Raw genomic sequence first — 24721 nt, forward strand, 5'->3', positions numbered from 1 at the left:
TCCTCGCCGTAGCCCCGGTACCCTTTTGTTACTCCTTGAAATCCACCCCGGGTGTGATGTGATAGCCGTCCGTAAGGTCAGCTTCTCTTTTAAAACAGTGCAGTCCGTTGGTTTGATTAATGCAAATAATCTCAGAAGACTTGCCACTAGCCAACCCCACCTCCGTACCCCTATAAAATATACAAACCCCTTCACTCTCGTCTTGAATGTTCCATTTGGTTTCAGTTTGGCACGTGGCCACAGAAGCGTCATGATCATCGGGTAAAGTGCACGCAGCGTCGGATGCGCAGTCGTATTGGCAAAAGCACTGACGGTGGTGTTTCAAGAGCTCCGGCGTCAGGAAGAAGGGGGGAAAAAGGAACGTAGCCCCCATTTCTGTCCGTAATTACTCTCCTTATGGGCTTGTGAGACCAAATTTGAAATAAATTGGGCCTCTGAGCAAAACCATCACCCCATTACCACGGTGTAATCTTGTTTTTTATCATCCCAGGGCTATTGAGTAATGCCGAGTTTGCACCTCCTGCTGTTTCCTGTTTGTTAACTCTGTCACACCAGAACCCACACACACAGTAGGAAATCAATGCATTTGTCAACAATACTTAGAATACTCACTGTGCTTATCTACTATGTTTACAATGCCGTAGTGTTTTTTTTAATATCAAGAGCTGCATCGAAAGCAATCTCTGTAAAATGAAACGTTCATTATATATTTTTGACTTGTGTCATTACACGTTCAATGAATATTCGCACAGTGAAGCAGCGAGTGGCTGGGAATATGGGCTGTATCTCTAGCGGGCTGCAGTACGTCAGGCTATTTATAGATCTGTATTCTTCCAGCAGAAAGCATGATCTACAGAAGTCGATGGAAGTGCTTCATTTATATGGCACTTTTGTCTTATTATTTTGGCCAAAAAAAATACATATATATGTACAGATGTATACATATATACGATGATAAAGATATTATTATCAAATATAATAATATTGTGATAGTCAAGGTATGGAACGTGGGGATGCCCGCTGTGTAAGATATAGAAGTGAAATAGTTCTGTGTTCAGGCGCGATGTGGATTATTGCATCGCAAGATCATGCAAGGCAGTGGTATCTCGGGAAAGTCTTCATCCAGCAGTGGTTTGACCATCGCTGATATCATTGATAACAATAATGACGATGGCAACGACAAAATATGTACACGTGCAGCATCAATGTCAAAATCGTATTTGCCGAACGGATGTCATAGTCATATGCACTCGTCTAATGAATAATAAATGAATAAATAACGCATAAACATATTCTTGAGCAGTGGAACACATTGCTCATAGGAAATTGTATTGGCATCTGGATAAATGATGTTCTTCTAAGCGCAGCATGCTTAATGAGCACATCACCTAAAGGTACCCCAACCCCTCCCCACCCCTTCAACAGTCCGGCAGCTGCAATCTTCATTACCAGCTCCGCCCGAGCGGGGCGTCTGTGCGCGCGCGTGTGTATGTGGGGCTGCGAGCGCGGTGCTGTTTGCATCTCTCAGGATGAACGTGCAGCAGCAACGGCAGCAGCAGTAGCCGATGCTTCTGTGTGTTTGAGCCCCAGTGATTCCGCACCCAGCCCTCCCCCCCCCCCCATCAAATGCAGGTGATCGCGAGAGTTGTCGGAAGAGATGTCACAGGAAAGGTTGCGAGCGTACTTGCAAAGGCACAGGATCGGATCGCTGTTTGAGGTATGGTCGCATAATCTGTCTGGTTTACCGGCGGAGCGTCGCATCCTACTGTGACTGTGCGTGCGTGTCTGTTTCATTATTATACAGGAATTATTATTGTCAAATAATGAACGCTTTTTTTTGGTGGCATATATTATCTGTATTATTGCCGGTCGGTACAAGACACACAGAGATATACACTGTGTTGCTTGCAGGCATGATTGCAGAGTGTTTAACTATTCAATGCAGTTTTTTTTTCCCTTTGTGATTTTTTTGTAAATTTGCGGCTTATCAAATGCAACTTTTGCTTCGGGTTTTGTTTTAATTTGAATGCGTTGTGAGGCCTTACTTTGAATTAAAGAAAAACTGGCTACGTTTTAAACGCCACGACTCCTTAAAAAGATGAAGAAATTCGTACGATTTCCGCCAAAAGCCACCATAAATAATGTACCATTGTTTGAAAGGCGCTTGCCTTATGCATGGCATTAAGGCAACACGGTTGTGCCAAAAGCCATCGCATTCGGTTTAGTGTACATTGCGCATTAATTTAAGCGTGCGGTTTTGTGTTTTAAAGAGTCGAGGTGAACGTTACGAATACTGCGAAATTGAGATGATTGATGGGTGGCGTTGTCACGTCTCAAATGGCCATAACATCCTCCCATTCACATGAAATGAGCGGCGCGGACTTGAGTTTTTCCATTGTCACTTTGGTTCCGCCGTCGCTTGCACATCGCGCTCTCGCACACTTTGTAACATGGGCATCCTGCGGTCAACAACTGGGTGCGAAGTGGCGGAAGGTGATGCTACGGCATGACGGACATTGGCAGAGGTGGTGTGTCACTCACGTGGAGGTGTGATGAGTGTGTGTGTGTGTGTATTTTGTTGTAAAATGTTTCTGCGTGGCTATTGCCCGTTGCGTTTCAAGGTGGCCGTGCAAGGAGGAACGATATCAATTACACGGTCGTCCAAACAGATTCTCAACGTGACAAGGTTCTCATTCGAGGTTAAAATATGTCGATCTGTGTCATTGATTAACCATCCGTTTCACCAAATTACAACTTTACCAATACGTAATTACGCCATGTTATGTATGAAACCCCCTCCGAAAAAAAACCCATCATTATTCAAATGTATCTGGCACCATTTTATGAAAGAAAGGTCAAACATTGACCTTGGGAAAAAAAGATTCAAATAATGGAACTTTTGTAATTTTTAAGAAAAACGTGTACTTTTTAGTCAAAGTGCAGTTAGGTTATGGTAATCATACCACACATTAAACCAAGTAAAGTTAAAATGTAAGTAACTAAATCCACATATACTTATAATTCGTTCAAGTTTGTTGTTGTTGTACTTACTAATCATTTACAGCACTTTGTCAATTCACTGCTGGATGAAGGCCCTCGCCATGCCATATTGGGCATGGCGGTCCTTCAAGCAAACTTCACCCAGCTGGTCGATACGACTTGGTGACGTAAGGGGGTTCAGATGCCCCTCCCACGTGCCCCCACCCCCCTAGAAACTACCCTTCTACCGATCCCCAACCATTAAAAAATATTTTCAAATGCCACATCCTTCATTGAGTTGCGTTGCATTACAATCCGATGTCAACTCATGATGTCCACAAACGGCAAATAATGCTTCACTTCTCCAAAATATTTCATATCATATAATTGTGTATCACTTTGTATAGTTTATTGTAAAACATAACTATAAAATACAAGCTTTGCTTTCACAAGCGCTTTTCATCAACATCGCATTTTCCTAAATGCAATTGCCCTCACCTAACGGTGAATTTATCAAGATAAATGTCTAAATTTTAAAATACTGCTCCACCAAATACCAAACCAGTTTCATACTGAGCGAAGTCTAAATTGCAACAGCATGGGTTGTGTTTCTAATTTCTGCTCAGGTCGACTCCGGGATTTGCGGAATTTTTAAATGTTGAGCGAAACATTGGTGTATCGCTGCATGTCGAAGACCAGTGCCTGTCCACTGGAATGTAAAATTAATGCGGATTTTCGACCAACGGTGTGTGCATGCTAATGTCCCACAAGGATACCGCAGATTTCACAATGATAAGCAGTACGTGAGACAGACTTAACACGTTTCAGCATCATTTAAAAGATGCCCTTTGTTGAAACTGAGATGGCAGCATTGAACTGTGCTACACACCTTTGCCCAAATGCAGCACGACAAATGTTGACACTCAGTTCAGATGTTTCCATTCTTCCTCTAGACTCTGAGTCGTTGTCTATAGAAGTCTATATGCATTGTGTGTGGTGTGTGTCCTAGGCAAAGGTAAACTTAATTATGATGGTATTTTAAAAGTCTGCATAGCGCAACACTAATCATTCATCAGCGTGGATACTATGCATCCTTTGGAGCTTTGAAGTTATCTGCATATTGGGGTTTGCCTTTAAGCGTTAAATATTTTCACAGAAAACTTTTATGGCCACCATTGATAATATAGTTGTAAAGTAAACTTAGATTTGTGCATTTCTTATTCATATAAATATTATGCATTATGCTGATACTGCACATTTGTGTGTGTGTAGGAAGTGTGTTTATGTCTTGCCAATATAATAACATGTACCATTTATTATATAGATACACATGTTTATCAACTATATATTTATACTAATAGGAAAATGCCATATTTCCATTACTTCCTTGTATGTAAAGCACGTATTAACAATGTGTGGCCTTTTTTGTGGTTCTGAACAATTTTTTTTACAAAATGGTTTTCACATAAAATGTTCTCACGTGTGAGAAAATCGGTGGAGTATATTGTATTGATTGCCTCAAAGCCATTCAAATAGAAATATACACTCGCTTATTACACACAATGGACCGTTCCACAACGTGCCCTGTGACTTTTTCATCCCAAGGTGATGGCCCGTAACAGAAAGTGGAGCGTCTATGAATAATTTCTACGATTGTCAAACTGCACATCTTCTCTAGGGAACGCATGCTTGTTGTGTTCGGGCTTTTTCTGTGTGTCCGAAGCAGACTTGTGAAAACCATTATCGTGGCTTTATTTGGACATTGGCCAGAGCATGTATACTTGAGCTGTTAGCCAGTATATGGCATGCACACTGCCTGCGAAATCCAACTTAAGACGTAATATAACCCTCTTTGGACATTTTACAACAGCTTCCTGGCGATGTTATTTGTTTTTGAATGAAAAAGAACCCAGTGCATCACTAAAATTATATTGTCCAAATCACTTGTAACAATATTACATTAAAAAGTGGCTTTATTTTGAAACCAAAAATACCTTTGGTTTTGTTTATGGATGGTGTGGAGGGGTTAGGTTAGAATTGAACCAGACATGTTCTGTATTGATGGAACAGCTGGCGAGAATAACTCTGAATCTGACTGACTCCAGGACATGATGACGATGTTGATCACGGAGACTCCGGAGGAGCCCATCCCGTGCCTGATCGAGCACCTGGAAGGCAGGCAACACAAGAGGACGTTCACAGAGGAGTCTCCACGCCGAGACCTGGCTGGATTTGCTGCTCTCTGGGCCGAAAACAGCCGCCTGCCAGGCAATCAGTGCTTATCATATCACGTCTCTGTGCACTACTTCACAACAGTGCCTGTATTCATGTGTACCCATACAGCTGGATTCACGTAATTTACCACTTAGAGAGGTGAGCTCTGCAATGGCTTGCTCACACCATTGGCTGGTGGAAGGGCCTCCACTAGGAGGAACTCATTGAGAGCTTTCATCTTCTTTGGTTCTTTCGGTAAAGTCACGTAGAATGAGAATAAAATAATAAATTGATAAAATAAAATAACACAATAATATTCTCACGACGTTTCGGCCACAACACAAGCGGCCTTCATCAGGTGAAGGGGGCGAGACTGTCACTCCAGCGCTGTCCTACCAGACAGTCTCGCCCCCTTCACCTGATGAAGGCCGCTTGTGTTGTGGCCGAAACGTCGTGAGAATATTATTGTGTTATTTATTTTATCAATTTATTATTTTATTCTCATTCTACGTGACTTTACCGAAAGAACCAAAGAAGATGAATCATTGCAGTCACGAAAGCTTTAAATCGGGAATTCATTGAGAGCTCCCTGTAAGAGGGTAGTTTGGCCTACTCTTCCACCCTGTGGCCCAGATGTCTTGGAAGATGTGATGTGAGATGTTAACTCCCTCGCCTGGCATGCAGGAGGTCGTGGGTTTGATTCCGACCCTGACGCCTGTATATTTGGAGTTTGCGTGTCTCTCTCTAATCATCATCATAACGGTGGCCAGGAGATGTTAACTCCCTCGCCTGGTATAGAGGAGGTCGTGGGTTTGATCACGACCCTGACGCCTGTATATTTGGAGTTTGCATGTCTCCCTCCCCGTGGTCACGTGGATTTTTCTCCGGGTCCTCGCGTTTTTTTCCCCATCCACATTTAGAAATATTCGTTTCATAAACAGTATTTGGCTGCTATAATTTTGCACGTGATAAGCCACGTCGTTGAGCTATCGTTTGTGGCCAGGACTCTTCTGAAATGCAAATTAGTTAGTTAGTTTAAAAAAATACTAAGTTAATTTCCCCCCTTCGTAAAGTCCTGCCGTACCGAATTCAAGATGCTTTTGGTGGTGCTTCTCTCCCCCTCCGTTTACGATTGGTGCATTGTACTGGGCTCGCGTTCTGTTGCAAGACGAAAACACTTTATTTTTTCAAACTACCACGCCAAGGGATCAAAACAGCAACCTCTGCATTGCAGGTCCAGTGTGCTCACCATTACACAATGGTAGTGCTAGCTCTAATGCCCAAACATAATAGTGTATCCCCACTTTATTGTGCTATAATGAAATGTCTCTATCCTTCTGCTTTTCAAAGATAAACAATTAAAGGTTCACAAAACCTCGCATGTTGTCGGGGTCAAGCTAACATTTAATTACTTTAAAAAAATGGAGAAAACGTTGCATAAGTCACGTGTGCGCATTAATATTTCATCGGCACCGTTATTATTATGCATACATCAAACACCCCATGGTGCTTGCTATGAACGAGCAGGGGGGCATGAACTCCAGAGGCAGTTGTAAGCTCTCGTTTGCCTTGCAAAAGGTTCTTTCCTGTGTCTTCCTGCTTTCGGAGTGAATTTTTGAGAACCAATAAAATATTTAATAACATGTCGCGTTGAGCCGTAATTTGTATTTATGATGCCAAGATAATTCTAAAACGTAACTTTTAATTTGCAAATCTGATTAGTTGGCTTTTTGTGTACATTTCAAGAAAAAAGCCACTGTTTTCTCTGCTCAAACGAACACGGAGGCAGAGATCATCTCTCGTTTACAGCCCTGAGCCAGTGGTGGAAATTCCACATTACCTGTGGCAGGGGAAAGCCTTTCCGTAAGACAACCGCTCTCAATTGCCCCAGCGCAATGTGGCTCCTAATTTTTTCGTATAAACACCTGATGAATAAAGTGCCGTAGTCGAGTCCCAATCGCAAACCCTTCCCGTTACCGCTCAGACACGTGACCTGGTGTGTATGACTGCCTGATAATTAATTAAACGTCTTAAAGGAAAAACGAGAAACTAAAAGTTATCTTAGCCTGAATTTTGCACACTGATTTGCAGTACAGAGTAAGGAATATTTGTTTTACTCGGAGATAATTCAAGTGAACGTGATTGAAGGCGTTGAAATATTGACTCAAATTACTTTTTTTTTCTTCCAGAGAGCAGCCCGAAAGGAAATCCGTTCAGAACGTACGTGACGCTGTGTGTGGACCACACGAAAAAACCCAGAAAGTCCAAGAGTGAACTTGCCGTGTCCTGCCTAAGTCCTGCCTCTTCAGAAGCCAGACCAAGTCAGCACATTCCGTTTCATATCTGATGGTTGTTTCTGTAATTTACTTTAATAAAGTACACGATCCTTGTATGCCAGATTTTCATAGCGCTGGCAAATTGCGTAAATGGGTAAAAACACGTGACAACATCACCCCTGTGCCGAAACTCTTGCCGACTATGCGCGCCTGTAAAATATAGTGGCTGTTGATAGCCTTTTCCCGATAAGAATGGCACGATTACCAAATGTACTCATGTTATACTTATCTTTTATATCTCAGCTATAAAGCAGGCCATTACGCGGGATGTCAGTTATTGTATCTTTTATTCCTCTTCATGCCAGAGTTATGCACAAATGTGTATAGCTGCATTCGTGCTCGTGCACGAATTGTCAACTGCAGTATCACAATACGAAAAAAAAAACGGACAAAAAATCGTCTCTTTTCGGTTTAATTCCCATTCACACATTTAATGATGCATGTGTGCGCGCGCGCGTGCGTGTGCGTGCGTGTGTGCGTGCTTCTTATCCGTAGTGTCCCAGTCTCTGGAGCCATCGTCCTGGGATTGCAGCGCTGCAAATGAAGGGGACATGGCCTTCACTGAGCTGCGGCGTCTTCTGAGAGAGTGCCAGTGGCTGGACAAGACCCTCCGAGAGCACACCTCAGGTCAGCGCCAGCATTGACCGTGTTAAAAGGGGAGGGGGGTCCGTACACACACACACACACTTGGGGGGGAGGGGTGGTCACGGCACAGTCATTGTCAAATAAACATACGAAAGCACACCTGTGGTCAGCGTCAGCAGCATGAACAACGAAATGTTACAGTGTCAGATTCACATTGTGCATCACACTATGTAGATAATATGGAATCCTAATTATCCCTGGTACACCGCATCAGGACATGTACGCATGTATGTTGAATTTCGTTCGCACCGTACGTAGCCAAACGTGATAATCGGAGGTGCGGGGGAAGGACAACAGACTAAACATAAAAAAGCAGTTGTAAAGAAATGAGTTTTCAATCTCGATGATTTGAAAGTGCGTAGCTCCAGTGGCTTCCTAATATGGGACTGAAGAGCGTTCCAGACGGCCGCAAACGACGGGGGGTGAGGGGAGGGAGGTTGCTGCTTCTTGGATGCTGCTTCACTGAACTGGAGCTCGTAATCACTTGAACGCCGTGCAGTTGACACTGTTGTGGTTTAGGTCTAGACTGACGACGTACTTGTTCTATCAGGCCAGGGACACCGAGGAGTTGGCAAAAGGAGCCGTTTGTTCTAAATCCCACACAAGCGGTATTCTTCCCCGGGAACTCCAACTCCACCAACCCTCTGGGCGGCTCTGTCGAATAACGACATCCACTGAATAATTTCCCACGCTGTGAGCACTGCGTTTGTGCACAACACACTCTTCTCAATTTTCCTTTCATTATAAAGCTTTCGGAGATGCGGCTGCATATAGATGCTACATATATGAAAACAATAGAGATGAGTAACGATGTGGTCTGCTTTGGGCTATGGGGAATTCTGGTTTGCTGAACTGCCGAGCTTTGAAAAAAGAGCTAGCAAATGGTGGTAAATATTATCCCGTATTTTTTTGTTTACGTTCATAATTAGAAATTGTAAGGGGGTGTTGAGCCTTCAGCAGGGGTGGGGGCTCCTCCAGCCCCCCTCCGACGCAGGGAGCGGGGGGCTGGGGGGCGGGCAGTCAGAGTACCTTTCTTCATCATGAATAAATGCAAAACTCCATGGGGCAGGGGAGAGCAGGATTATTAAATGAGAGCAGATCGGAGGCATGAGAGGACACGTGCTTTGGACGACCATAGGTTGTACTTTTGCAGGGCTCGCATATACTCCATTAAATAATCAATACGTACACATTATTTATAACCAGGTGAACCTCTATTGGTATGCATTATTTACTTGGCAATTTAGATTATGCATGCAATGAAGGGGCAATTACGTAATGCATGGAATGTGCCCACGATGCCAATATTCCGCTTTAAAAATTTTGAGATTGCTCTCCACTTTATAGCTGACAGCACATGTCGGTAATGCCTCAAAAGTGTAGCACTCAGAAATTAGTATGACTTGAAATGCTATGAAGTATACACATTTAAACGGGAATCTACAGTATTTCAAACATATTTTCAAGGTTTGTAATATTGTCCTTTGTGGCAATTTCAAACGTACTTTTTTTTCACACGTGATAGTAATTAATGCGCTCTAAATGTTCCCATTTTACCGTTACCATTGGGCGCATTTCTTTCTTGAATAGCCACACAAATATATATATAACGTACAACCTCCTTATGGACAAGCTGTCCCCACTGAGAGTGATGTATGACTGCAAAAAATGTGGAGTCTTATTTTGTGTGTGTGGGGGGGGTGCTAGTATTGTTTAATCATGATAGAAAGCCCTTTGAAGTAAAGCAACTGTCATGGAAAATACTCCGAAGGAAAGCGTGTGTGCAGGAAAAGCTGTATCTATAAACTCCAAGAAATATTTAATTATTTCAATCTTTATAGGTAACGGTGGCATCTGATGAATAAATCATGCTGCACACAACAACTCGCTTCACTTTTGCAAATAACACACACACACAAATTATACGTGTCTCGCGAAAACAAAAACGAGAGCACTTTTCTCCGAGTACGTTGTTAATCATATGTGAACATCTATTTTCGGGGTGGATGGGGTTATTGTGCAAGGATACCTGGTGCTCTGTGTAAATATTTCCCTTGCATCGGAAAGCAAAACTTGAGTGTGGGAATGCAGTGTCGTGGTTATTACTTTAAAGTGTGAAATATTAGCGGTCGGAATTCGCACGGGGGTCACGATAAGTGAAGATGCCACGAACTTAAACAGCCCCTTGGCAGTTTAAATAGACCGCTTGCTTTTATTTTCTTTAAGGAATATTAATATTGTACACACTATGGTCTACCTCTTCAGGCTCCAGAGCATCATTTCCATTAAACCTTGACCATTGCCTTTACACCGGCATCTATTAAACTAAACTATCTTTAACATGGGACCTTCTTTGCCAGTACCAAAATATGATAATAGGTTTTCCCCTTTTTTCTGGCAAAAAAACAGTTTGTGTTAAGATGTTAAAACACCAAACTGAAACCTTTTTCAAGGAATCATGTCTGCATTAACCACAATGCTTGTGGTCAGAATGCAAACAAAAAACACACTCTGATAATATAATGCATTGTCCTTGAAACGGATTGGTCCACACCAGAGACAGCTTTATTTTGAGCCTCGTCTTAAACGGTGTCAGACCAGAGGACGCCGTTTGAGACGATGCTCAAAAGAAAGCTGTCTCTGGTATGGACCAATCAGTTTCAAGGACAATGCATATATTATCAGAATACGTTTTTTGTTTACATTACGACCACAAGCATTGTGGTTAATACAGACATGATTCCTTGTAAAAGGTTTCAGTTTGGTGTTTTAACATCTTAACACAAACTGTTTTTTTGCCAAGAAAGAAGGGAAAAAACCCTATGAAACTAAACTAGAGTATATTTATTTTACCAGGTAAGGTCCACTGAGCTATGTAGCTCTTTTTTCAGAAGCAACCTGGCCAAATGATAGCTCAATCAAGTGATAGCTCAATCAAGTGATAGCTCAATCAAGTGATAGCTCAATCAAGTGATAGCTCAATCAAGTGCATTATTGTGTGGAAATCTATAGAAGCCAAATAATATCAAAGCAGTGCTCTTTCCCATCTCCCTCTGTCTGACACTGTCTTCCAACCCGTGCAGTGTTTCATGTTTGACATCCAGTCACATTGTGGTCATCATCGTCATCATTTCAAAATTATTTGCATAACCTCATGTGACATACCTATATTGTCATGTGACATTGGCACAATATGCATTCATATTATGGATACGTTTTACATGAAACTTGTTTTTTTTCTCAGACATCGTGAAGATATCATAAAATATAATCATGAAGTGTTTATATTTTACAGGAATTATTGCAGATGACACCGTTGGAAAGGTACGCGTTCCATATCAATTTCCTGCAATTATCGTAAAAGATTGCAACTCGCACAAACTGGCTCTTATTCTAAAAAAAAAACCCAATATAAGAGATTGGCGATGTGCTGTTAAAGAAGCAAGCAAAGTGTTCAGAAAAAAAAATACTTTAAATACTCCGTCGTAATGTGCGTGCCGCGTGCTGCTGACTCCTGCAACCGCGCGCCTTACAGCGTGGGCGATATTGATCGTGGAGCCTGCAGCCTCCTGAGGCTGCCTCGACCCTCATTCTGTCCCCATGCGGTCAGAATGAGCTCTCTTTGTGGGGGGCTATTGCTGCTCGTCAGGTGTCTGATTATGGCGAGAGGAGGAGGAGCCCCGAGGGGACGACAGCCGAGCCGGGTCCGAGGGTGGCACGGGGACGCCCACCCCGCAGGGGAGGGCGAGTGCAGGACGGGGTGGGGGCGGACCTGCTCGCTGCCGAAGTGTTGCTCCTGCCGACACGCAAGCAGGGAGGCCTCGGGGGGGAGCCCGACGCGCAAGCCCCCAACATAGGGTGAGGTCCGGGTTGTTGCCCGTGAGTTGCTTTCGGCGCGAAGTCCCGACGTTTCACAGCCTCTCACCGCAATTGAATGTACGCGTTGTTTTTGGGAGCTCCTCTCTGTGCGCTTCTCTCTGTCTGAAGTGATTTTCCCGATGAGGCTCGCAGCACGTTCAGCGAAACGTCGGATGTCATTGCAAACAACAACAACAACACGTGGTATTACCCTTGGAATTGCATTTGATGTATATCCTCATCTGTTTATATATGAGTACTACAGTCAACCGATTGCCTGTTTAACATGTAATTGTTCCATAGTTTAGCTTTGTCGTTTGTGTAATAATTAATCCATATAAATTGAATAATTCAAGTAAAATCTTACTTCTAATACTTGCTATTCGATGCACGTATGATGAGTCAATTCCGTTTTAGGGAAGTTCAGAACCAGGCTTGGTGAAGATAATAATAGTGCTGATTTTTCTAAAATATTGAAGTAAGGATATTCGCACACAATGTACAAAGCTTCTTGAATACATTCTTCTAAAGTAAATGGAGAAAAGGGGATTTAATGCAAACACGGATTATAAAAACAATGCTGGGATACACACAAAGGAAAAAAAGAGGTGCCTGTTTGACATGTTCAATGGCTAAAAATGATAACAAAGGACAAATGAAATCCTTGCAACTGCTGAGACCCAAGTCTTTGTCCCCCGCCAAGATATCTGCATGAAAAGAAATGAGGATTAGCTTTCCAGCATAATGGAAATATATATAGGAAAAATAAGGCTCAAGGTTCAGCCCTGCAAATTCTTGCTCATGCCAATGCTGACAGAAGGCACTCCACTCGAGGGAGCTCTAAAGAGTCCCCTGTAGAGAGGGAATTTTGTCTACTGTTGCACGCTGTGCAGACGTCTTAGAAGTGGGAGGCACCCACACTTTACCCCAGTGTCCGATGTGCTGATTGACTAACTCTGGTTTACCCATCCGTACTGCGGCGTGAAAGACAGGTTGAAGGATTTGACAAACTAACAAAAAGGCCACCGTTTCAATTACTACACTCAGAAGAAAAAAATTACCCCCCCCTCCAAAAAAACAAACAAACAATTTCAACACTTTTGCTCAAGATAAGCTTCAGATAGCGCATGAATTGGCTTGCGGGAAGCAATTACCACGTGGTCCCCACACAAAACCCCCCTTTGGGAGCCCTGCTGACCGTGATTGACAGCTCTGACTCCGGCGCTTGCGCTCACGAGTCTCTGAACGACGTAAAGCGCGCAAGTGCGGAGCTGCTTCGCCGAAGCTGGCGACGGAGCAGGCGAAGCGTGCCGGCTAGCGCTTGATTGGATTGTATTGGTGTTGCGATCGGTGTTAGTTGAAGGAACTGGCCCCCAACAACCAGCGACGGACTGGGACTAAAAATTGCACCAGGCATTTGTAAACACACCGGGCCCAAATTTGCTGTGCGATCTCATTGGTACCATTTGGGATGGTCCCACAAAACAAATGTGCCTGAGAGGAAGAATCTTTGGGGCTGCCGAAAGTGGGGACTTTAATGCCAACTGAGAGCGTAAAGAAGCAAAGAAGCGCGCACATCAGAGGTAATACAATATTTTTTATTTTTTTTACTTTGATCACATTTGCAATTGCCCGGACTGCTGCCCTAGAGCCAGTCCGGGCCTGCCCACAAACATTCCAAGTGACACGGATAGCGACAAACCATGCTTTGACATCGGCTATCTACGTGGTTGGATACATACGGCTCGTAAGAAGCTCAGCATACATACATACAAATGGGTATCCATCAAATTAAATGAATTTGTCAACTCCTGGTAGTCAATCCGTCCGCTTGTTGTCTGGAAGTCATTATCGACCTTCAGTGATTCCTGTGGCAGATCGTATTCCCTGGTCTCATGCCCTTGGCTTTCCTCCTTCAACCTTGCCATTTTGTCCCCAGGTAAGCTTCTCTACTCCATCATCCAGTCACTATCTAGTTTCAGAGTAACCTCAAGCTCATTTCCATTCAATTATATGCTCGCATGACCAATTTCTCCAGGTTCTCTGTGACTCTTCCAGTTACATACACAACACAGTTACTGAAATTGATTACGTTGCATACGCACTCTGGGTCTCTTACTTGCCGTACCAGTTTGCGTTCAGGTTTCCTCTTCTTTCAGTCCAAGAACTCCAAAGCAAATGCCTCCAGGAGCACAATTCAAATAATTAGTATTTCTACAATTCTCTTTTAATAAGTGATCAGGGTCTCACTACCTGCGTATTCCGTGTGAAGCCTTTGACCAAATCACCCATGACGTTGCCCAATCTCATGAGATCTGGGAAGCTAAGCAGGTGTGAATCTGGATAGCGCCTGGGTAGTTCTTTGATGACCCATCTCCATGTATGAAACAGGTGCTGTACGCTGCTGTGGAGATTGATTGTCAACAGAGCACAGTGCAGCAAATGACATTGTTGTACTGTTCTATGCTCCGCCATCTAAGATCCTGTGTTCGCCAAGCTAAAATGACCAGAGTGTTGAAGTATTGTCAAATCACCCCCAATCAACAGGCCCTCATCCAGTAGTGGTTAGAAAAAGATCTGAATGTGATTCATTTCACAATCAGTAATAAGTACCTCGCGTATACATTCGCAGTATGTTATCTTATAGTGTTGCAGCAGCAGCAATTCATTTCAATGCTGTTTTATGTGCATGTGTGTGCGGAAGGAGAAAGGACGACGAGTTAAGTGCGTGTGTGGGAGTGGGATGAATTGTGGCATTGTAGGGCCATGAGAGATGGTGACGGTGAAAAGTCTTTCATCCAGCAGTTGATAGACAATGGCTGACAATGACGACGATGCACATTAATTTAATGAATATATAAACGCACTGCACGTTTATGCACAGAAATCATTTTTGCGTAAGTAATCGTGGAAAGAAATTCATCTGAATCATGCATAAATCAGTGTATGCTATTTAAAAAAAAAGAAATGCACTTTATTGTTGTGGACATTTTTCATGACCTCATATCAAATTCATACATTTTATAATTTCTGTATTAATAATTACGCAAGCTACTTTGATAAGCACATTTTACTGTATTTGCTAAATTATTTATTTAAGAAGAAGAGACAAAATCAATAACTGGATCGTAGAACTTAATATTTTGTCCGGTAAATATTTTATCTTTATTTGTATTGCTGTTTTCCTAGGCCCGTCAGATTGATTCCAATCAGTATCGTAGTTTGTGCCGCAAATGTCAATGTTAAAGAAACCCTTGTTTTTATTTTTGTTATCATTATTATCAACTAGCAGCGTGCTTACAAAACAGTGAAGTTCTTGCTGTCATGTAAGCGTGTTGGCAGCTTCTCAGAAATGTGTGCTGTAGGGGCAATTTGCTTTACCACTGCATGACCAACCAACATACATTTTTTTTTAGCGCATTCTTGTGTAATCTTGCAAACATTGTCTATGTAACATTTAACCAGATGCTACTATCGTCTGGAATTTTAATGTACACCACTGGCATAGGCTGTCCACGAGGTTTTAGTCTGGCCATGTAAAACCCCATGAAAGAAGAAGAAATAATAATGATGTACGACCCTCTGTCGACCCACTGCTGGATGAAGTCATCTCACTGCTGTGTCACTGCCGTGTCAGGCATGGCGGTTGCTCGGCCATACTTCACCACGCTCGTCGGTGCGAGTTGTGGTGAGGGAGGTAGGGCACCAGTTCAGATATCAATAAAATTTGGCGTGGCCAGGGGTTGAACTCATGTTATCAAGCTAGTGCTTATGTAATGCTGTGCAATGCCGCTCCAAAACAGGTGCTGGATGTGTGAGTGTTTACCCTTTTTAGTAGGCACGAAGCATTTGCAACCTTGATCGCATGAAAGCAAAAAAATATCCTCAACAACAGAACATAACAGGAATCCCAGCATGTTTTGCATGTTGAGATTAGATCCTATCAAGTGTTTATTCAGTGGGTGGATTTACACTTTTTTTCCCCAAAGGATGGATGAAAGCCTCTTTAATCTAAAATAGTTTTTATTCTACACCCCACCTTTAGCATTATTAGAAGCTAAAACCTTTTCCCCCCCATTTAATTTTATATCACACACATGATGTACCGAATTGTGTCAGAGGTGAACACTGAAGGCAGTTGGTTAAAAAAAAAACAACATTGAATTTTCCATTTCAAACTGGTTATTAATTACAGCCGTAAAAAGAAGCTTTCTGTTACTAATATGGGCTCTTAAAAATGTCAGGTTTCCATTACCCCAAAAAGGCTCTAACACTGCCACATTGGCTGCAAAATGTTTGCCCTTAACATAGAACTCTGGGATCATTCATCAGGCTCCCGCTGTGCAGTGGACCTGTGCTGATGAACGGCAAGGTATTGGTCAACAGAAGCGCTCATTCCCATGTATGGCGATGATTAACAGCAGCTAAGGCACGTGACCCAAAAGATGATGCATATCGTCGAGAATTGAATCCAATGCACTGAACTTGCATCATGTATATATATACACCCCTCATCAGCGCATTATAAATGTGTACGGTTGTCCCTTGGACACTGCTGCGAGGTTTGCAGAAAATGTCGAGCAGTTAACGCGTGAAGTTTCAACAATGCCCTCTTGTTGAGGAGTGTAACGATGTGACCATTAATATCGATCTCAAACAGGCAACGAGGCGATGTTCATCATCTCCTCGTTACCAGTCTGGGCTCGTTGTAGGATATTCCACATTCCTGTGTTGAGGACGGGTCTATTAATATGGACAATCCCGCACAATGCGGTACTTGTTTAATTGACCCCAGAGGGATGGTGAGCCAAGTCAAGCCCCCCCCCTACCCACCTCCAAGTATAAATTTTAACTCGCAACCTTACTATTGCGAGCCAACTATTCCCTTTGCTGTATTCATCAAGCTGAAGGCACGCATGTGTTCGCGAGTTAAAGAGTCGATGTTGTTAATGTCTCATACGGTTGCACGCCGTGCACATTCACCACAGCGCGAAACAAAAGAATGAAATCGAATGGCAACGGAATTGCGCACAGTCACACTGCACCGCTCCCATTATTAACCCTCCGTATTCGGCTAAGGTTCGTGATGTAAAAACAACTTGGAGGTGTTACTGTTGCACGCGAAAGGATCATTAGTTGTGATGCCCGGTAGAGTATTTGCTTTTTAAGCCTTAAGTTTAAAACGACAATATTCCTTGGTATTCGCAGTCGGCTATAATCCCACATCAACAACAAAAATCAAGTAATTTACAAGCAACGTTGTCAGGGGGTTTACGTAAATGTCTCTATTTAATCTTGACTTAAAGCTTTCGTGACTGCAGAAATTCATATTCTTTGGGTCTTTCAGTAATGTCACGTAGATGGTTCAAATAAAATAACAAAAAAAACTACCACGTTTTGATCACAACACAAGTGATCGTCATCAGGAGGAAAGACGCTCGCTTGTGTTGTGATCGAAACGTCGTAGTTTTTGGATATTTTCTTTGAACCATCTACGTCACTTCACCGAAAGACGCAAAGAATATGGATATCTCTATTTAATCTTGATTTGAAGCTTTTCGTGACTGCAGGAATCCATACTCTTTGGTTCTTTCGGTAAAGTCACGTAGGTATAATAATAATGATAGATCCCGACGTTTCGATCGCAACACAAGCAATCGTCATCAGGTGGGACAACCACAGCAAGAAAAAAACTGCTTGCTTTGGCTGTCCCACATGATGACGACTGCTTGTGTTGCGATCGAAACGTCGGGATCGATTATTTTTCTACCTACGTGACTTTACCGAAAGAACCAAATAATATTTTGATTTAAAGCTTTCGTGACTGCAGGGATTCATATTCTTGGTTCTTTCGGTAAAGTCACGTAGAAGGGAAACAGTAAAATAATAAAAATATAAAACAATAAAATTCTCACGACGTTTCGACTGCAACACAAGCAATCATCATCAGGTGTGAAAACCACACCTGATGATGATTGCGATGATGGTTGCTTGTGTTACAGTCGAAACGTCGTGATAATTTTATTGTTTTATATTTTTTTATTATTATTTTACTGTTTCCCTTCTACGTGGTGACTTTACCGAAAGAATCAAGAATATAAACCAAAGAATATCTCTATTTAGTTTATTTTCACTCTCACTCTTTTCTTTCCGCCACGCGCTTCCAATGAACACAGGCAGCGGAGAGTGAATGCAGCCACAGGCGCGTGGGCTCAGCGCGAGCAACACAAACTGCGTCTGGCGGCGATGTTGGCCGTTCCCCGCGGCCACCGCACATGGGACGGGGCCCCTCACGACGACGAGGACGACGAGGTGGAGGACGAGGTGACCGAGCACCTGGACGACGCGGTGGAGTTGCTCGGTACGAACATTTGAACCTCGTGGCGGGTAAGGTGCCGTCCATAAATGACGTCACGGGATTTTGGACGATTTTTGACACCCCCCCCCCACCCCCCCGTCGTCACACGGCGTCACAAAAAGTCAGACCCCCGCTCAAATATGACGTCACAAAGCTCTGCCCCCCGCCCAAAAATAAAACACGCTTCAAATCGCTTTAAACTATTGTCATTGTAGTGCGTATTTAATGTGGCGCTGCACTCTGATGTTGTAGGAGAAACATTTATGAAAAAGTCTATTTAATTGATGTGACGTCACATTTCTCAAACCCGGACCCCCCCTCGTCACACATCGTCACAAATGTCTGACCCCCCCCCCCAGGTGCGTGACGTCATTTATGGACGGCCCCTAACCCCTGGGGTGCCATAGTTATCCCGGCTCTCGCGGAATAACCGTGATGCCCGTCATGATTACTATTACACGCTTTCATTTAACTCACTCTGTCTGTTGTTATTGTCGTTGTTGTATCCTCAAATCTTGTAACTCAATTTTAACCCACTTTCCAATGTGGTATCGACTGCAAACTTGGTAAACGTATGTCATACTGATGACAATACTATATTCTATCGTAAAAAATACAAAGTAAATATTTTTAAACATTATTTTGTATATGTTATGTTTCGGCTTGTGTATAATTGCCCACGCTCAAACTGACGTTGGCTGTAATTGCCCACGGGTCCCCTTACGTTGTGGCAAGCCTCGGGGCCACTTCCTGGAGTCGTGGAGTTCTTCCATTACTAGTACGGTCCATTTCATTAAAGCGTGTTTAAAAAAAAAAAGTTTTTAAAAACATTACTTATTTTAGTCTGTTGATGGCCGGCGATGCGGCAATCGACTCATCTCGACGAGCTGTACTCACGATGCACCGCTACGGTGCGTACTGCGAGCGTTCGGGGGTTGAACATAATTCACCAAGCTGCTTCGTGCGGGCTGGTGTAAAGCTGTCCCCCAGCACCCATTTACGTATCGTATGTAAGCGTTTGCAGTCTATCAGACGTTGGCCAAGAATCAAACTTAGCCAGATCGTAGCCACGACACGACAGCCGCTTCCAATTCCAAATATGTCAAATTAAAATCACGAATAAATCATGAATAATACGAAGAAAGCAATCGATCGCATATCTATTTTCTTGGCATCTCGCTTTCATATCACACTACTACATCTCTGCTTTTGTCTACGTTTCTTAAATCTTACTATCTCTTGTCTACATATATATTTTTTTTATATCATCTCACTATTGAAGTCGGTCCCACATTTTTTTTTTCTGAGAGCTCCCAACGGGACCAGCACCACCACCGGACATAACTCAACCAAGTCATGCAGAAAACGTGTTCTGGCTAGGTGGGGTGAGATCTGAGGGCTGTATAAATCATTGATTAAGCCAGTGCTTACTGGATCGTTGTGAATAATTCGGCATAGAGTAAACGTTTGGGAAAAATAATATAAATATATCCATGTTTTGCCGGAGGAAACCACCTGTCAAATTATTCAGTGGCAAATATATTGGCATTGAGATTTATGTTTCAGGGCACTTCAGAAACTTATATCAGCAAGCCCCTGCAAGTAAAGCGGTGGTGCGTGTGTGACATCCAAAGTACCGCAATGTAGGTTGACAGTTACCATGATTAATTTGCGATCTGATCCCTCAAGCAACACTTCTCTACATCAGAGTCATCATTGGCCACGGTCAATCCTCTGCTGGATGAAGGCTTCCATAAGGTGCCACCCACCTCTCATGATCTCGCAATGCTCCAATGCATCCCGCACATTAACTGATTTCATCATTCGGTCTCCTCGGTTGACGTCTTGCCCGATACAATTCGTTCCTTAGCTGCTACTCTTATTATTTTGACCACCGTTTATTATTCCATCCACCGACGTGTCCTGCCAAAGACCACTGGATTTGGTGAATAGTTTGAATTATGTGATTAACCTGCATACGTTCTCTAATCCACGTGTTCCTCTTTCTCTCTCTAAATGTGGGTTTGCCAAGGTGGCGAGTGATGTTAACTACCTCGCTTGGTATACAGGAAGGTTGTAGGTTCGATCCCGACCCTGACGCTTGTATATTTGGAGCTTGCAGGTTCTCCCCGTGGTCACGTGGACTTTCCTCTGGGTCCTCCGGTTTTTTCCCTTCACATTTAGAAACATGCGTTTAGAGCAGTGGTTCTTAACCTGGGTTCGATCGAACCCCAGGGGTTCGGTGAGCCGATCTCAGGGGTTCGGCAGAGCCCCCGCCACGGAGGTCCGGACACACTTGAATTATTGTGTAAATTTGTGATGACACACACGGCCCGCTTGGCCATCACTGGCTGCAGATGATCATGCTACACTGCTTGGCCAATCAGCGCTGCGGGGAATTTAGTGCGTACTCAGTAGTCAACGTGTGACTGTTGTTGTCGTACGTCGTGTGATTTCTTTAATATTTTATCCATACTAACTATGTCGGGCAAAAGAAGAAAGTGGTCGGACGAATATGTACAACATGGATTCTCATGTATCACGGAACGTGATGGGAGTGAGCGTCCTATCTGCATGATTTGCAACGCCAAGTTGAGCAACTCTAGTCTTGCACCGGCAAAACTAAAGGAACACTTCTTGAAGCTGCATGGAGACGGGGAATACAAGAACACAACACTTGCTGAATTCAGGGTGAAGAGAGCCAGATTCGATGAAAGGGCCACTCTGCCTGCTCTTGGATTTGTACCTGTTAACAAACCGATCCTGACAGCATCGTACGAAGTTGCTTACCTGATCGCAAAGCAGGGCAAGCCACACACCATTGGTGAAACACTTGTGAAACCAGCTGCATTAAAGATGGCGAATCTGATACTCGGAACAGCGGCCGAAGGTAAATTATCCCAAATTCCCCTTTCAAATGACACCGTCAGTGACAGAATAGAAGACATGAGTAAAGACATCTTGGCTCAAGTAGTCGCGGATCTGATTTCAAGCCCGGCAAAATTCAGCCTTCAACTCGACGAAACCACAGACGTTTCTGATCTAAGCCAGCTTGCTGTTTTTGTACGCTATGTGAAAGACGACATGATAAAAGAAGAGTTTTTATTTTGTAAGCCTCTTACAACAACAACGAAGGCAGCCGATGTGAAGAAGCTTGTGGATGACTTCTTCAGAGACAACAATCTTTCATGGGATATGGTTTCTGCAGTTTGTACGGACGGAGCTCCAGTCATGCTGGGAAGAAAGTCTGGTTTTGGTGCGCTAGTAAAGGCCGATGCACCACACATCATTGTGACGCATTGTATTCTGCACAGGCATGCGTTGGCAACAAAAACCTTACCTCCAAAAATGGCAGAAGTATTAAAAACTGTGGTGGAATGTGTGAACTATGTGCGAAAAAGTGTTCTGAGGCACCGCATCTTCAGTGAGCTGTGTAAAGAAATGGGCTCTGAATTTGAGGTACTTCTGCTCCATTCTAATATTCGGTGGTTATCCCAGGGACAGGTGCTGAATCGTGTTTTTGCCATGCGTGTGGAATTAGCCCTGTTTTTGCAGGAGCACCAACACTGCCATGCAGATTGCTTCAAAAATCCTGAGTTCATTCTCATTTTAGCGTACATGGCTGATATATTCGCAGCTCTCAATCATCTCAATCAGCAGATGCAGGGTGGTGGAGTCAATATCATGGAAGCGGAAGAACACCTGAAGGCTTTTCAAAAAAAGCTACCGTTATGGAAACGACGAACAGAGAACAATAACTTCGCAAACTTCCCGCTTCTGGACGACTGTGCAAGTAAGATCGAAGATGTGTCTGGAATCGGAGATATTTCTGTATCCACGGAACTGAAGCAAACAATTGCCACGCACTTAGATGAGCTTGCAAAGTCTCTCGACGGATATTTCCCTACAAGAGAGTCATATCCAGCATGGGTGAGACAGCCGTTCACGTTTGCTGTTGAAACAGCAGATGTCAATGATGAATTCCTCGACGAAATCATTGAAATTCAGCAGAGCCAGGTTCAACAGCAACTCTTCAGAACAACAACGCTCTCAACGTTTTGGTGTCGACAAATGAACAAGTATCCAGTTATTGCTAAGAAAGCCCTGTATTTTTTTATACCATTTGTTACAACATATCTTTGTGAGCAATCCTTTTCGAGGATGCTGGACATAAAAACGAAGAAAAGGAACAGACTTTGCTGTGGAAATGACATGAGAGTGGCACTTGCCAAGGTGAAGCCACGCATATCTGAACTGATCTCTCAAAGGCAACAGCAGAAGTCACATTGATTTCCAGGTATGTAATTTGTTGTGAGTTTATGCATTGTGTTGGTTTTATTCTTTGAACAAGGTAATGTTCATGCACGGCTCATTTTGTGTACCAGTAAAAAACATATCTATGTCTTGAATTTGAAAAAAATCACATTTTATTTTTCACTAAAGAGGGGTTCGGTGAATGCGCATATGAAACTGGTGGGGTTCGGTACCTCCAACAAGGTTAAGAACCACTGGTTTAGAGTATTTGGCTGCTATACATTTCTACGCGATGATAAGCCTTTTCGTTGAGCTATCATTTGTGCAGATCGCTTCTGAAAAAGAGCTATAGGGCTCAGTGGGCCTTACCTGGTAAATTAAACAATAGATTCCAAGCATTGATCGCTCTGTGCTTTTTTGTTAAATTTTCAGTTTTGTTAAATATTTTTCGTTCATGACCATGTTGCTCAACCATATGTCCTAGCAGGTAGTTTGCCCTGATTTAAAATTGTTCTTGAAGCACATTGCTGTGATACTTTGTATAATCAAGTTCGGCTTTTCAAAAAAACACGCCAACATGCTCTTATCCACCTTTTTTATATACTTTGTTTTAAGTCCTCCTTCCATAGCTGTTCCAGGTACACAAACTGTTTTCCCGTTTTGTCTCTTGATACATATCGCCAATGCTTCCCTACACACCTAAAAAAAATATATAAAGCTCCCAGACCATATTAAATATTTCTAGATATCGTCAAAGAAGTGGGACCTGCTTTTGGAATAAGATACAGTGAGCCTATTCACTGAATGTTTCGCTTGGAAATGCATTGAGAGGCAGAACGATGGCCAGTGGTCAGGACTGAGAATGGAGTTGCAGCCAGTAGGTGGATACATTCCCAGCAGGATGACCGCTGTGGAGACGTAACGGCAAGATGAGCCGACGCGGAGACGCTCGATGAATTGTTTAATTACGAGACAAATGGCAGATGGCGAAGAGAGGCCTTCATCCACAAGTGGATAGATTGTGGCTACTGATGATGAAGAACGTTTCAAACGCCTTTAAAAATTTACGGTTACAAAAATGCCATGATATACATTGTCAATGAATGGCATAATTTCAAACTACATAGCCTTCTTGCAACTATCGTCTGTCTGAAGCCACGTGGCGTTGATTTTGTATCTGGAGAGTTACATGTGCCCGTGTGTTTATGTTTCTTTTTATGGTACGTCTTAAAATGTGAAATACAAGCGTCTAACCTCGTTTTATTCCCACACCAGACAACGAGATTATTCCGTCAGCTTTTGCCCCATGTGTTTCTGCCCGTCATTGTCAAGCCCTTCAGTGTTAAAAGTTGCACGACCTTTAAGAAAAGTGACCGCAGGAAAATACATTTTCACACGAAAGAATTGCACAACAGTTTTACGGCAAATGATGCCAGAAATACACCACACTCGTATTTTCGATGTTAAGGATTTCAATGGACTTATTTTAAGATTGATTTTAATGCTTAGTAACAAAGTGAGCAAAATGTATCCATTGTGCACTCGTGTGCATGTGTATGCGGAGCGGTAGTGTAGCGGTAGTGTGCCGCGCGATGAACCCAGCGACCTGAGTTCACAACCCCTAGGTCGACTCAGCCTCAAATGAGTGCGGTGTTGATCACTTGCCCAAACCGCCTGTTGGAGTGGTGGCGCAGTGGTTCACTCACTGTGCCACGAACCCGGTCAACTGAGTTGCATTCCTGGCCCACAGCGAACATCGGTGGCGAGTGATCTCAGAACCAATTCTGGGGGGGGGGGGCGGGGGTGGCACCATCTGAGGGGCATCCACCAACCCATCCCTACGTCCACTCAGCCTCAATAAACGTGCGGTGCAGTAATGTAAACGTCAGCACTGGGGAGACAAAGGTGGTCGGGTGTTGTATAAGTCACACCCCACCCCCTCGTGTGTGCTGCCTCTTACCCCTGCTCTGGTATATCAAAGCCCTGAGCCATTTGAAGCTTTTCAACAAGTGTCTCTCGCAAACAACAATAACAGATCATTTGAGGGTGGATGATGCACAGCTGCTACAACGCGCAC

General features: G+C 43.3%; 1 protein-coding gene across 2 annotated transcripts in view; it reads left to right on the top strand.

Moving 5' to 3' along the window:
• The first annotated feature begins 1437 nt into the window (after nucleotides 1–1437).
• Nucleotides 1438–24721, top strand: part of LOC116942583 (uncharacterized protein C8orf34-like) — a 40488-nt gene continuing 17204 nt past the window's right edge. Inside the window, exons 1-7 of one of the 2 annotated variants that reach the window (XM_032954660.2) lie at nucleotides 1438–1717; nucleotides 5085–5247; nucleotides 7383–7514; nucleotides 8025–8156; nucleotides 11470–11498; nucleotides 11824–12032; nucleotides 18209–18393. In XM_032954660.2, the coding sequence (XP_032810551.1) occupies nucleotides 1658–1717; nucleotides 5085–5247; nucleotides 7383–7514; nucleotides 8025–8156; nucleotides 11470–11498; nucleotides 11824–12032; nucleotides 18209–18393 (910 nt within the window). In that variant the 5' untranslated portion in view covers nucleotides 1438–1657. The remainder of the gene's footprint in view (nucleotides 1718–5084; nucleotides 5248–7382; nucleotides 7515–8024; nucleotides 8157–11469; nucleotides 11499–11823; nucleotides 12033–18208; nucleotides 18394–24721) is intronic. The other variant, XM_032954659.2, reaches the window with a different exon arrangement.

This window comes from Petromyzon marinus, chromosome 15 (genome assembly GCF_048934315.1).
Source record: "Petromyzon marinus isolate PM22_M1 ecotype Great Lakes invasive population chromosome 15, UKy_Petmar_22M1.pri1.0, whole genome shotgun sequence".
Lineage (NCBI taxonomy): Eukaryota > Metazoa > Chordata > Hyperoartia > Petromyzontiformes > Petromyzontidae > Petromyzon > Petromyzon marinus.